The 15,474-nt window shown below is 41.9% G+C and overlaps 1 protein-coding gene across 1 annotated transcript in view; it reads right to left on the bottom strand.

Annotated features, from left to right (window-relative positions):
- The window catches only part of LOC120030259, a 48,712-nt gene that overhangs the window by 26,584 nt on the left and 6,654 nt on the right, over nt 1-15,474 (bottom strand). The window contains exon 4 of the mRNA XM_038975603.1: nt 9,527-9,658. Coding sequence (XP_038831531.1) covers nt 9,527-9,658 — 132 coding nt within the window. The remainder of the gene's footprint in view (nt 1-9,526; nt 9,659-15,474) is intronic.

Below are 15,474 nucleotides of genomic sequence, written 5' to 3'. Positions count from 1 at the left end.
CTATTGCTAACTTGCCAATGCCGCTCAGCCATCGCTCAATCATATATTTATATGTACATATTCTTATTCCATCCCTTTACATTGTGTGTAAAAGGTAGTTGTTGTGGAATTGTTGGATTACTTGTTAGATATTACTGCACTGTCGGAGCTAGAAGCAAAAGCATTTCGCTAAACTCGCATTAACATCTGCTAACCATGTGTATGTGACAAATAAAATTTGATTTGATTTTGACAAGGACAAGGTAAATAAAAATCTAGCTGCTTTTTCAATACATCGGCAGGACAGAACAGTGGTGAAAGAGAGTGAACCAGTATTCTACTGGTTTTTGACCCACTCACTGACACCGCCCCCAGTTAGAGGGGAATAAGCCAGTCCAAGAGTTGACACACACAGGAAATGTATTTACACACACTGGAGAATATGAATATGGAGATGGACATAGGAATGTACATGGGAATAAAAAGTGAGAAAGACTGGAGAATATGAATATGGAGATGGACATAGGAATGTACATGGGAATAAAAAGTGGGAAAGGTAGAGGAATGGTAGTGGTTCTAAACAGTGGTAATGAATCCACGGAACACACTACTATCGAATAGCACAAGTAGAGCATCAAGGCTATTAAAAAGGGAAGGACTGTATGAAAATGTATATGCTACCTACACATTACAATACAGCTATACACAAAGGCAGCATACAACAATTGTAACTAACTATGAAGAACAAGCAACAAATATCACATAACTCACTGTGCACGCACACCATCCCACAAGCCCAGATAGATGTTATTGAGTCCAGTTGTTGATGGGTAGAGACAGAGATGTTGCTCTCTGCCACTGATGGAGGTAGAGTGCAAGTATTGTGTGACCTCCATCGTCAAGAAGATGGGCAGCTGTCCGACCCCCTAATAACCTCCCTAACAACCTGTCAGGGCACAGGTCATACAGGTCAGAGAGAGTTTGAGAGGCAGGTTTATGGTACCCGCTAGACTCGTAGGTTCCGGACGGTCATGGGGGAAGGGGAGTGGAGTGTGCAGCTCAGGGTTGTGAGGTGCTGATTATTTCACCCACAGATTCAGTGTGCAACAACCATATACGGCTTATGCTCAATATAACAAAGCTTTTCTAAAACTCTCTTTTCAGCTGTATCCTTTATCTGATCTCTGTGGTGTTCTGACGGCCCTAAATAGATTTTCCACTCAGCTTAACTCATCTCTAAACCATAGAAATGGCCATCAATCCTCACCACACACTGTCTTCACACACCTCAGTGCATCTAAACCACAAACATCCATGTCACTAAGAGCACAACTCACTCTCTTCATGAGGAAAGCCTGAACAAAGCCTGAAAAATAGACTTTGTAGCTGAGTATGTTACAGTTGATAATGTTGAAAATAATAATTCAAGTATGACAATGTGCACATTGTAATTGAGCAGTTTTAATGTATTTAATGTGCACATTGAAGTATTGCAATTATATTATCTTTCAATGGAGCAGGAGTATACATGGAAGTCCTCATGACTGGTTCAACAATAGAGTTTCAGCAACTTTTTGAAGTTGTCAAAAGGTTCAAAATGTCAAACTCTGTAACAAGGTAATATTTACATGCTTACACATCAATTACAGGTTATGAATCCATTTCAGCATCATAGAGTAACATGCATCAAACAGGCTAGGTAATCGTCATCTCTAGATTATTACTACGAACATCTACTATGTTATAAATTGGAGCAAAACAATCACTCAAAATAAAATGGATAGAAAAGTGATCTCTATGACTGGTGTTTGTGTGTAATGTTGTATTGAGTTCCAGGGAGAAGTTGAATAAGAATGGGAGTCAACCTATTGTGTCAAATCATCTCTCCTCTGTAATGTGTTGTCCTCTTTTGGTTGTGTTAATAGCATGTCACTCACCCCCACCCCCACACAGTGAACAAATTCCCAGGTACTCTGCAGTCTTCTGTAAGCACAAGATGAGGTCGTATCTACATTTTGGTCAGGTGTGCATGCTGGCTTTGTGCACACAGGACCGTCCTACCTACTCTCTGTGTCTCCATGTGGTTTCAGCAGGATGTCTATGTGGTGTCACTGTTGCTCTCTCTATCTTTACTTGCTGTTCATGATGCCCCTGACAGTTTACAGCCAAAGCAAAACAGTCATTTTTAAAACAGACTCTATATATTTAGTTATCCTGTTTGGGCTGCAGGGGCAGTATTGAGTAGCCGGATAAAAGGTGCCAATTTCAAACGGCCTCGTACTCAATTCTTGCTCGTACAATATGCATATTATTATTACTATTGGATAGAAAACACTCTCTAGTTTCTAAAACCGTTTGAATTATATCTGTGAGTAAAACAGAACTCATTTTGTAGCACACTTCCTGACAGGAAGTGGAAAATCTGAAATCGATGCTCTGTTCTAGGGCCTGCCTATAAATGTCCTTCATATATATCAGTATACATGCACTTCATACGTCTTCCACTAGATGTCGACAGGCAGTGAGAGAAGAAATGGAGTGTATAACTTGATCTGGGGTCGAATAAATGCTCTTTGTATGACGTGTCACCAGTTTCCTGTTTTCTGGAGAGCGCGTGAAGGGACCTGGTTTTGCCTTCTGTACAGCTGTCGTTATAGACGACTAATATCTCCGGCTTTGATTTTATTTGATACATGTGACAATATCATCGTAAAGTATGTTTTTTCAATATAGTTTTATTAGATTATTGAAATTTTTTCGGGACGTTAGGCGTGTTGCTTTGTCTGCGTATGTTCAGGAAGGAGAGCTTCGCGCTACTTTGCTAGCTTTCCGTGCTAATTGACTGGAGAAGAGGACATTCTAAATCCAAACAACGATTGTTCTGGACAAAGGACCCCTTGTACAACATTCTGATGGAAGATCGTCAAAAGTAGGACCCATTTTATGATGTTATTTCATATATCTGTCGAACATGTTGTACTAGTAGTTTGCGGCCAGGTTTTGGGCACGCTCTCGCCATAACGTAAACTGCATATCGTAATGAAGTTATTTTTAGAATTCTAACATGGCGATTGCATTAAGAACTAGTTTAGATAGACACCTCGGTGCATTCAACATATCAACACTTCTTACAAAAACAATTAGTGATGTAGTCAATCTCTCCACCACTTTGAGCCATGAGAGATTTACATGCATTTTATTAATGTTAGCTCTACGTGTACATTTAATAAGGGCCTGCCGCGCTGCCCTATTCTAAGCCAATTGTAATTTTCCTAGGTCCCTCTTTGTGGCACCTGATCACATGACTGAACAGTAGTCCAGGTGCGACAAAACTAGGGACTGTAGGACCTGCCTTGTTGATAGTGTTGTTAAAAAGGCAGAGCAGTGCTTTATTATGGACAGACTTCTCCCCATCTTAGCTACTGTTTTGACAATGACAGTTGACAATCCAGGGGTATTCCAAGGAGTTAAGTCACTTCAAGTTGCTAAATTTCCACATTATTTATTAGAAGAATTATTTGAGTTTTAGGGTTTAGTGAATGATTTGTCCAAAATACAATGCTTTAAGTTTTTGAAATAATTAGGACTAACTTATTCCTTGCCACCCATTCTGAAACCAACTGCAGCTCTTTGTTAAGTGTTACAGTGAGTTCACTCGCTGTAGTAGCTGGCGGGTATAGTGTTGAGTCATCCGCATACAGTCTTTACTCAAAGCCAGTGGCATGTCATTAGTAAAGTTTGAACAAAGTAAGGGGCCTAGACAGATGCACTGTGGAATTCCTAATTTTACCTGGATTATGTTGGAGAGGCTTCCATTAAAGAACACTCTCAGTGTTCTGTTAGACAGGTAACTCTTCATCCACAATATAGCAGGGCTGTAAATCCATAACACTTACATTTTTCCAGCAGCAGACTATGATCGATAATGTCAAAACCCGCACAGTCTGTTCTCAGTTTTTTACAGTAAAATACCATAAAATACCATTGTGTCAGGTCAAACACAAGTTAAAGAAGGATTTTTAGGCCTGAAGATAATTGAGACATGAATTGTGTGATTCAGAGGGTGATTAGGAAAGACAAAAGATGTAAGTGCCTTTGAACGGGGTACGGTGGTGGGTGCCAGGCGCATCGGTTTGTGTCAAGATTTGTGCTTTTCACACTCAACAATTTCCTATGTGTATGAAGAATGGTCCACCACCCAAAGGACATCCGGCCAACTTGACACAACTGTGGGAAGCATTGGATTCAACATGGGCCAGCATCCCTGTGGAAGGCTTTCGACACCTTCTAGAGTCCATGCAGAGAAGAATTGAGGCTGTTCTGAGGGCAAAAGGGGCGGGGGGGGGGGGGGGGTGCGCATCTAAATATTAGGAAGGTGTTCCTAATATTTGGTATACTCAGTGTATACTGTATCACTCCACTATATTGCTATTGGCGGTAGCCGATACTGCAAATCAATAATTAAACTACATTGCCAAAGGTATGTGGTCACCTGTTTGTCAAATATCTAATTCCAAAATCATGGCCATTATTATTGAGTTGGTGACCCCTTTGATGCTATAACAGCTTCCACACTTCTGGGAAGGTTTTCCACTAGATGTTGGAACATTGCTGCTTGGACTTGCTTCCATTCAGCCACAAGAGCATTATTGAAGTTTGGTAATCTGATGTTGGGCGATTAGGCCTGGCTCGCAGTCGGCGTTCCAATTCCTCTCAAAGCTGTTTGATGGGGTTGAGATCAGATCTCTGTGCAGGCCAGTCAAGTTCTTCCACACAACTATCTCGAAAAACAATTTCTGTATGGACATCTTTTTGTGCACATTGGCATTGTCATGCTGAAATAGGAAAGGGCCTTCCCCAAACTTTTGCCACAAAGTTGGAAGCACAGAATAATCTAGAATGTTATTGTATGCTGTAGCGTTAAGATTTCCCTTCACTGGAACTAAAGGACCTATCCCGAACCATGACAAACAGACCCGGACCATTTTTCCTCCTCCACAAAACTGTACAGTTGGCACTATAAATTGGGGCATTTAGCGTTCTCCTGGCATCCGCCAAACGCAGATTAGTCCGTTGGAATGCCAGATAGTGAAGCGTGGTTAATCACTACAGAGCACGTGTTTCCACTGTTCCAGAGTCCAATGGCTGCAAGCTTTACACAACTCCAGCCGAAGCGTGGCATGAAAATCCATTACATGAAGCTCCCGACGAACAGTTCTTGGGCTAACGTCGGGTGCTGACTGCTTCCAGAGGCTGTTTTGAACTCGGTAGTGAGTGTTGCAACTGAGGACAGACGATTTTTAAGCACTATGCGCATCAGCACCTGGCGGTCCCGTTCTGTGAGCTTGTGTGGCCTACCACACAGCGGCTGAGCATTGTTGCTCCTAGATGTTTCAACTTCACAATAACAGCACTTACAGTGGATCGAGCCAGCTCTAATAGGGGAGAAATTTGACTAACTGACTTGTTGGAAAGGTGGCATCCAATGATGGTGCCACGTTGGAAGTCACTGAGCTCTTTAGTAAGGCTCAGTGGCTGAAATAGCCAAATCCATTCATTTGAAAGGCTGTTGTGGTTAATTTCTTTACTATCAAATGAGGAGAGACAAACTTATCACACAAGTCAGAGTTGTACTTAAATTAAATCTTTAATCACTTATTAATAAGGGAGCAGGTCAATACAATGCAAACATATAAAGTGAATCGATTGAGTGCTCTACGATAATGATGGCTGGTCATGGCTGGTCGACGATTCACAATCAAATGATTCGTTGACAGCCCTGAGACAAAAGTACAAAGGTATTTTATAGGCAAGATGCACCTTTTTCAACCTACATGACAAACAATAGATATATAGAATGGGTCACAAGGTTAAGATTTGTATGAAAGATATAATACATAGCAGACAGTATCTGCTGGGTCAACAGTTTTCATTGTATAGACCAGTGTCTGGCCCTCCGACTCCAAACTGGAACCATCTCTCCCTGGTACCATATATAACAGAAACATTAACTCATGCTCTGGAATGCTCTTCAGGTTTTATCACCCAAAAGACATTGTAAATCTCCTGTCAGTGTTATCTCCCAGAGGCCCATCCTCAGTAGAACACACACACAATAGTTATAAGAATACTCTATTCTGTTGCATAACACAACCATTTGATGCAATAGAAGAATTATAAAATAATCTTGCATTTGTTCCACCATACTGTCCACATACTTTTGTATATATAGTGTATGTACAAGAGTGAACATGAGAAGTGTAAACACCTACATAATGAAACAAGTACGTGTCAGTCTTCCATTCCTTGTATATCATTCACAGAAACATTCACTAAGTGTAACACCTGATAGTGCATGCCTGATTGGATACCCCAGCCACTCAGCTAATGTGACACACTTTATCTAGTCTGTTTTACTCTGTGGTTAGTGTGGTTCTAAAAGGAAGCAATTTATCAGAAGGAGGATCCTCCTCTATTGGTCTCATTCAGACAGAGGAACCTGCATTAGTTTTTGTGCTTCACAAGACATGTCTGTTTGAGAATGTACTGAAAGTTCTTCCATGACATCATCACAAATTGCCCCTCCCCCCTGGACTACAAGTTAGAATAGATGGTGCTGCATCATACATGAGGTGCTTAACTTAGAGGGTTCAGATAGGGTTCATTAGCAGTTATTTGTGGTTTGTAACTGATTTCAGATAACTAAATATATATTTCAGTCAGTTTAATAAATAACTGTTTTGTTGTGGCTGTAAGCTGTCAGGGGCAACATAAACAACAAGTAAAGACAGTGAGAACAACAGTGACACCACATAGACATCCTGCTGAAAACCACATAGAGACACAGAGACAGTTAGCAGGGTCCTGTGTGCACAAAGCCAGCAGGCCCACCTGACCAAAGCGTAGATATGGAAGCCCAAGCCTCGTCTTGGGCTTAGAGAAGACTGCAGAGTACCTGTGAACTTGTTGTGTGGGGTGTGAGTGACATGCTATCAACACAACTAAAAGAGGACAACACATTACAGAGGAGAGATGATTTGAATAAACAGGTTGTCTCCCATACTTATTCAACTACTCCCTGGAACTCAATACAAAACTACACACAAACATGAGTCATTGTCTTCGTCATATAGAGAGCACTCTGCTACCCATTTTATTTAGAATGATTGTGTGGCTCCTCCTGGTAACTAAGCTACACTTAATAATAACTTAGTTGATGTTAGTAGTAATGATCCAGTGATGATGACTAACTAGACTGTTTGATGCATGTGACTATTATTCTGAAATGGATTTATAACATGATACAGATGTGTAATATGTAAGTAATAAATGTATATATTACCTTGTTATAGATTCTTCACAGCCACACAGTGTCTTTGTTGGGCCTTTGTTGACAGATATTATGACTACACACATCAACTATCACAGGATAGTACGTTTTCAACGATTCTTTATAAAATTTGTAAACAATTTGAACATTTTCTTTACTTCTAAAAGTTGCTGTGACTCTACTGGTGAAGCTGCCACAGGGGACTTCCATAAACACTGCTGCTCCCTATTGAAAGATAAATGAATTGCAATCCTGCAATTTGGAATTATACGTTAAGATTTTGTCAACGGTTTCTGAAAACGGCCAAATCACAATCTGCACTTCATATTTAAATCAGTCTCTCAACAATATACTGTTCAAATTATAATATTTGTATTTTTAGTTCAGGCTTTTCTCATGAAGAGAGTGAGTTGTGCTCTTAATGACATGGTTGTTTGTGGTTTAGATGCACTGAGGTGTGCGTAGAGAGCACATGGTGAGGACTGACAGTCATTGCTGGAGGTTAGAGATGAGTTTAGCTGAGTGTTAAATCTATTTAGGGTATTCAGAACACCACAGAGATGTTTTCAGGATACAGTTAAAAAAGAGTTTGAGACAAACTAAAACACTAGTCAATAGATGCATATTCACATTGCATTATGCAACCAAATATAGCTTTGTTACATTGAGCATCAGCCTAATATGGTTGTTGCACACTGAATCTGTGGATGAAATTTAAGGACAGAGAAAAAATCAAATCAAACAATATCTCTATATGAAAGCAGTTGAACGTTTAATTTGATCTAAAAGGCACAACAGTATTAATGTTAAAAGGAGCTTGACAGAATACAAGTAATTGTAACCTACAATGAAAAGCCATAGTTATACATATAGTGTAGAAAACACAAAATCAATGCAAGTTATTAAAGAGCAAAGGTCTACGTTTCTGTCCATGTTTTGTCATCTCACTCCAGAGTAAACAGTGTCCCTCTGCATGCCGACCTTCTGTCTCCGGGCGTTTACTTTCTTGTGGCGTCATGGATTGTGTCAGCATCTTGATCCTGAGAGGAATAACAAAAATAAGTGTTCATCAGACAAAAGTATTTATAGTGCAACAACACCTATAGGTAAATGCCTATTTTCATATTTGAAGGAAGAAAAAATACATTCAATCAGCAGCAGCTGGACAAGTGTTATGTCTGTCTTCCTGGTGATGAGAAATGGGGACTGAAGTAGTACTTGACTGAGGGGTACGTTCCTGTAGACGAACACATGGTGGAATCATCATCGTCATCATCATCATCATCATCATACAATGAATTAACCCATTTTCATGACTAAAACAGCGTGTCCGCTGGAGGCTCCTTCTCCTGTCCGGAGCAGCCAGAGTCTCCCTCCTGTCCGGAGCAGCCAGAGTCTCCCTTCTGTCCGGAGCAGCCAGAGTCGCTCTCCTGTCCGGAGCAGCCAGAGTCACCCTCCTGTCCGGGGTCGGCGGTAAGGGTCCCCACTCCAGAGGCGCCACCTAAGTGGGCCAAGACTAAGGTGGAGCGGGGTCCACGTCCCGCACCAGAGCCGCTGCCGTGGTGAAATGCCACCCAGACCCTCCCCTACAGGTTCAGGTTTTGCGGCCGGAGTCCGCACCTTTGGGGGGGGGGGGGGTACTGTCACTCCCTGACCGTAGAGATCCTTTTTATGTCTCTATTTTAGTTGGTAAGGGCGTGGGTTTGGGTGGGCATTCTATGTCTGGTGTTCAATGTTGTCTATTTCTTTGTGTTTGGCCGTGTGTGGTTCTCAATCAGAGGCAGCTGTCTATCGTTGTCTCTGATTGAGAACCAAATTTAGGTAGCCTGTTTTCCCACTTTGAGTTGTGGGTGATTGTTTTCTGTTTAGTGTATGTCACCTTGCAGAACTGTTCATTTATCGTTTTTGTTGTTTTGTTCTAATATTCGTATTCATTAAAAGGAATTATGAATACTTACCACACTGCACCTTGGTCTTCTCCTTCTCCTCTATACGACTATCGTTACAGTGGTGAGTAATCGCTGTTCTGATGTCCAGAAACAATTTTTGGTCAGAAGAGACGGTAGCAGCAACATTTTGTACAAAATCATTTAAAAAACAAGTTACATACAACGCAAAAAAACAAACAAAATAACACAGTTGGTTAGGAACACGTAAAACGTCAGCCATCCTCTCCGGCACCATTCTATATATATTGTGGGCAATGATAACGCTTACCTCTGCACAGCAAAGATGTATTCTTGGTCATCTTATACATAACACAACCAAGGACAATGATGAGGATGACACAAAGAGCCAACGCTACACCCAGGCAGTACACCAAGAGAACCTGGTCCTCCTTACAACCATCTGTGGAAATACAGACAGTGATAGAGGAGATTCAGGAAATGTTGTTCAACCATACAAGCAATTTACTCACAGCAATGTGAAAGTATGTTTGAGATTTTCAGAAATGTCAGAAATATTATATATAATATAATATTACGGTCAATGTCCAGCTTGGTCCCATTCCCAAATAATATCTCCCCACATGAGGCAACAGCACAGTTATAAGGCCCAGAATCAGAGAGGCTGAGGTTCCTCTTGGGGAGGTTGTAGACACAGCTCTGTGTAGGAGATCCAGCCTCAGGGCTCTTCTCACACTGATCACTACTGTCTCCATAAGTGTAAATGATTCTTAGACAGGATTCCCAACTTACATACAGTTACAGAACAACGTTTTTGTCTTTTGAGCTTCTAGTCATGAAATCTATGCAGCCTACTCAATCACTTTTTACAGCTACTGTTTACAGGTCTCCTTGGCCATATACAGCGTTCCTCAGTGAGTTCCCTGAATTCCTATTGGACCTTCTAGTCATGGCAGATAATATTCTAATTTACATTTTTTTAATATTCACATGGAAAAGTCCACAGACCCACTCCAAAAGGCTTTCGGAGCCGTCATCGACTCAATGGGTTTTGTCCAACATGTCTCCGGACTTACTCACTACCACAGTCATACTCTGGACCTAGTTTTGTCCTGTGGAATAAATGTTGTGGATCTTAATATTTTTCCTCATAACCCTGGACTGTCGGACCACCATTTTATTACGTTTGCAATCGCAACAAATTATCTGCTCAGACCCCAACCAAGGATCATCAAAAGTCGTGCTATAAATTCTCGGACAACCCAAAGATTCCTAGATGCCCTTCCAGACTCCCTCCGCCTACCCAAGGACGTCAAAGTACAAACATTCAGTTAACCACCTAACTGAGGAACTCAATTTAACCTTGAGCAATACACTAGATGCAGTCGCATCCCTAAAAACCAAAAACATTTGTCATAAGAAACTAGCTCCCTGGTATACAGAAAATACCCGAGCTCTGAATCAAGCTTCTAGAAAATTGGAAAGGCAATGGCGCCACACCAAACTGGAAGTCTTTCAACTAGCTTGGAAAGACAGTAACGGGGCAGTATCGAAGAGCCCTCACTGCTGCTCGATCATCCTATTTGTACAACTTAATTGAGGAAAATAAGAACAATCCAAAATGTATTTTTGATTCTGTCGCAAAGCTAACTAAAAAGCAGGATTCCCCAAGAGAGGATGGCTTTCACTTCAGCAGTGATAAATTCATGAACTTTTTTGAGGAAAACATCATGATAATTAGAAAGCAAATTACGGATTCCTCTTTAAATCTGCATATTCCTCCAAAGCTCAGTTGTCCGGAGTCTGCACAACTCTGCCAGGACGTAGGATCAAGGGAGACACTCAAGTGTTTTAGTACTATATCTCTTGACACAATGATGAAAATAATCATGGCCTCTAATCCTTCAAGCTGCATACTGGACCCTATTCCAACTAAACTACTGAAAGAGCTGCTTCCTGTGCTTGGCCCTACTATGTTGAACATAATAAACGGCTCTCTATCCACCGGATGTGTACCAAACTCACTAAAGGTGGCAGTAATAAAGCATCTCTTGAAAAAGCCAAACCTTGACGCAGAAAATATAAACAACTATCGGCCTATATCGAATCTCACATTCCTCTCAATTTTTTGGGAAAAAGCTGTTGTGCGGCAACTCACTGTCTTCCTGAAGACAAACAATGTATACAAAACGCTTCAGTCTGGTTTTATTCCCCATCATAGCACTGAGACTGCACTTGTGAAGGTGGTAAATGACCTTTTAATGGCGTCAGACCGAGGCTCTGCATCTGTCCTCGTGCTCCTAGACCATAGTGCTGCTTTTGATACCATCAATCACCACATTCTTTTGGAGAGATTGGAAACCCAAATTGGTCTACACGGACAAGTTCTGGCCTGGTTTAGATCTTATCTGTGGGAAAGATATCAGTTTGTCTCTGTGGATGGTTTGTTCTCTGACCAATCAACTGTAAATTTCAGTGTTCCTCAAGGTTCCTTTTTAAGACCACTATTGTTTTCACTATATATTTTACCTCTTGGTGATGTCATTCGGGAAAACATAATGTTAACTTTCACTGCTATGCAGATGACACACCGCTGTACATTTCGATGAAACATGGCGAAGCCCCAAAATTGCCCTCGCTGGAAGCCTGTGTTTCAGACAAAAGGAAGTGGATGGCTGCAAATGTTCTACTTTTAAACTCGGACAAAACAGAGATGCTTGTTCTAGGTCCCAAGAAACAAGGAGATCTTCTGTTGACAATTTATCTTGATGGTTGTACAGTCGTCTCAAAGAAAGCCCTGAAGGACCTTGGCGTTACTCTGGACCCTGATCTTTCTTTTGACGAACATATCAAGATTGTTTCAAGGACAGTTTTTTTCCATCAACGTAACATTGCAAAAATCAAACTTTCTGTCCAAAAATTATCCAGAAAAATGTATCCATTCTTTTGTCACTTCTAGGTTAGACTACTGCAATGCTCTACTTTCCGGCTACCCGGATAAAGCACTAAATAAACTTCAGTTAGTGCTAAACACGGCTGCTAGAATCTTGACTAGAACTCCAAAATTTGATCATATTACTCCAGTGTTGGCATCTCTACACTGGCTTCCTTTTAAGGCAAGGGCTGATTTCAAGGTTTTACTGCTAACTTACAAAGCATTACATGGGTTTGCTTCTACCTATATCTTTCCGATTTGGTCCTGCCATACATACCTACATGTACGCTACGGTCACAGACGCAGGCCTTCTAACTGTCCCTAGAATTTCTAAGCAAACAGCTGGAGGCAGCTCCATTTTTATGGAATGGTCTGCCTACCCTTGTGACAGACGCAGGCTCGGTCTCAACTTTTAAGTTTTTACTGAAGACTCATCTCTTCAGTTGGTCCTATGATTGAGTGTAGTCTGGCCCAGGAGTGTGAAGGTGAACGGAAAGGCACTGGAGCAACGATCCGCCTTTGCTGTCTCTGCCTGGCCGGTTCCCCTCTCTCCACTGGGATTCTCTGCCTCTAACCCTATTATAGGGGCTGCGTCACTGGCTTACTGGTGCTCTTCCATGCCGTCCCTAGGAGGGGTGCGTCACTTGAGTTGGTTGAGTCACTGACATGATCTTCCTGTCTGGGTTGGTGCCCCAACTTGGGTTGTGCCATGGCGGAGATCTTTGTGGGCTAAACTCGGCCTTGTCTCAGGATGGTAAGTTGGTGGTTGAAGATATCCCTCTAGGGATGTGGGGGCTGTGCTTTGGAAAAGTGTGTGGGGTTATATCCTGCCTATTTGGCCCTGTCCGGGGGTATCGTCGGACGGGGCCACAGTGTCTCCCGACCCCTCCTGTCTCAGCCTCCAGTATTTATGCTGCAATAGTTTATGTGTCGGGGGGCTAGGGTCAGTCTGTTATATCTGGAGTATTTCTCCTGTCTTATTAGAATTTAAGAATGCTCTCTCCAATTCTTTCTTTCTCTCTCTTTCTCGGAGGACCATGCCTCAGGACTACCTGGCCTGATGACTCCTTGCTGTCCCCAGTCCACCTGGCTGTGCTGCTGCTCCAGTTTCAACTGTTCTGCCTGCGGCTATGGAACCCGGACCTGTTCACCGGACGTGCTACCTGTTCCAGACCTGCTGTTTTCAACTCTCTAAAATCAGCAGGAGCGGTAGAGATACTCTGAATGATCAGCTATGAAAAGCCAACTGACATTTACTCCCGAGGTGCTGACCTGTTGCACCCTCAACATCCACTGTGATTATTATTATTTGACACTTCTGGTCATGTATGAACATTTGAACGTCTTAGCCATGTACTGTTATAATCTCCACACAGCACAGCCAGAAGAGGACTGGACACCCCTCATAGCCTGGTTTCTCTCTTGGTTTCTTCCAAGGTTCTGGCCTTTCTAGGGAGTTTTTCCTAGCCGCCGTGCTTCTACACCTGCATTGCTTGCTGTTTGGGGTTTTAGGCTGGGTTTCTGTACAGCACTTTGAGATATCAGCTGATGTAAGAAGGGCTTTATAAATACATTTGATTTGATACAGTCTGTATTCATTGATGAATCAATGATGAGTTTCTCTTTGATATGCTTACGCTTTCAAAAAGTTGTGATATTTATCTTCAAATGGTGTAAAGTCAGAGTTACTGCTTTGTATTTTTTCATTATTTGAGTTGGTTTCTGAGACTAGTAGCACATACAACGCCTATAGAAAGTCTACACTAACATTGGATGTCTTCATTTTTATTGTGTTACAAAGTGGGATTTATTTGTCATTTTTTCAACGATCTTCACAAAGCACTAATAAGATTACCTCGTACAAATAAGTGGTAAGAATTTGGCAAGCATAAAGGCAGGTTACAGAGTTCCATGTTACAACCATTATCATCGAAAGGAAGAGTTCAGACATTTGCAAATTAAACGTACAGCAATTTGTGCTAAACTTCTTTTTGTAAAAACAGATGTATCCAGGCAGTCAACCTCAGCTACTATTGATGAGGATTTGAGACTTCTGAAACCATCCTAGTATCAGCTTTCACACTTGCTGGACAATTATGGTCTGCATCTGAATGATTCTACATTGATATTAGGAGAGTATGCCAATGCAGTGACTGTCTCTTCAGCTTGGCCCGACTATTACATTTTACAACAAATGAGGAAAGTACAAAACAGCCAAGTCACACAGACACAGTCAAGGTCAAAGTGGAGGTCAGTAGGGCTCAACTTAAAATGATGCTGATTGGAGGACTGTCACATCCTGACTTGATGACTCACACCAGAGTAGATGGTTTCTTCCTCTCTCTGTTCTCTCCTCTGTCTCCTGGGCTTGGTACTCTTCTTTTCAGTGAACATCAGGGCAGCATAGTTCAGGCCATCATCGTCACCGTGGAGCTGTGGGGATGAAACACAGACTCACTCAAATCAGACTCTGGGTCAAATCTAATGCTGTAATCTTTTGCTTTAACAAACTTCTCCAGACTCACTCTTAATACAGTACAATTGATCCTGCTAACTTGTTGGTCTGAGGTGTTGGAATGAGGATTCCCATAGTGGCTTTGTTGAAAAGGGGTCCCTGCTAAAAGGAAAACGTCAAAACATTCAATATATTGGAAGCCTTTTCATGTTTACTAATAAAAACACATACTGCTGTGAATGTCATATTTTCTACTTCAAAATGAAGTAGGTGTCACGAATCCCGCTTCCTGAGTCTGGGTTTGCCTGTGTGTCTGTCCTGGAGTGTGTTTCAGGTGTCCTGGAACGCACCCTGTCTGGTTGCCGGGCGAATTAGCTCATTGGGAGATTGATGTTCACCCGCACCTGTTTCCCATCAGTAATCTGCACACCTGTCCTGATCATCATCTCTACCCTTCAAAAGCTCTGACCTGACTTCCATTCCCTGCCGGATCGTTAGCCATGAACAGTATGTTGTGCCTGAGTACCAGACTCCAGTTGGATAGTATTTGTTTTGTTGTTTTCATTTACGTATTGCTTGCCTTGAACTTACCTCCGTTTGTTTTGCCTTCAGTTACTCACCTGGATCATTCACTCCATTCCCGCCTGGTTGACAGAGGATTCTACTACTACATTGGACTCACCTATTTCTTCTCATCTATTCACCACCGCTGGCCGCTACGCCATCTGGATATATCTACCTTTTCACATTTTATTGTAAATAAATACTCACCTTCTTCCTACGCTCCTTGTCCTGGTCTGCTTCTGGGTTCGATCTTGAAAGATCGTGACAGAACGATCCGGCCAGTAATGAACCCAGCGGACCTGGA

Source organism: Salvelinus namaycush, chromosome 36 (genome assembly GCF_016432855.1).
Source record: "Salvelinus namaycush isolate Seneca chromosome 36, SaNama_1.0, whole genome shotgun sequence".
NCBI classification, from domain to species: Eukaryota; Metazoa; Chordata; class Actinopteri; order Salmoniformes; family Salmonidae; genus Salvelinus; species Salvelinus namaycush.
The sequence above is the reverse complement of the archived record's forward strand: the minus strand, read 5'-3'. Positions and strand labels throughout refer to the sequence as shown.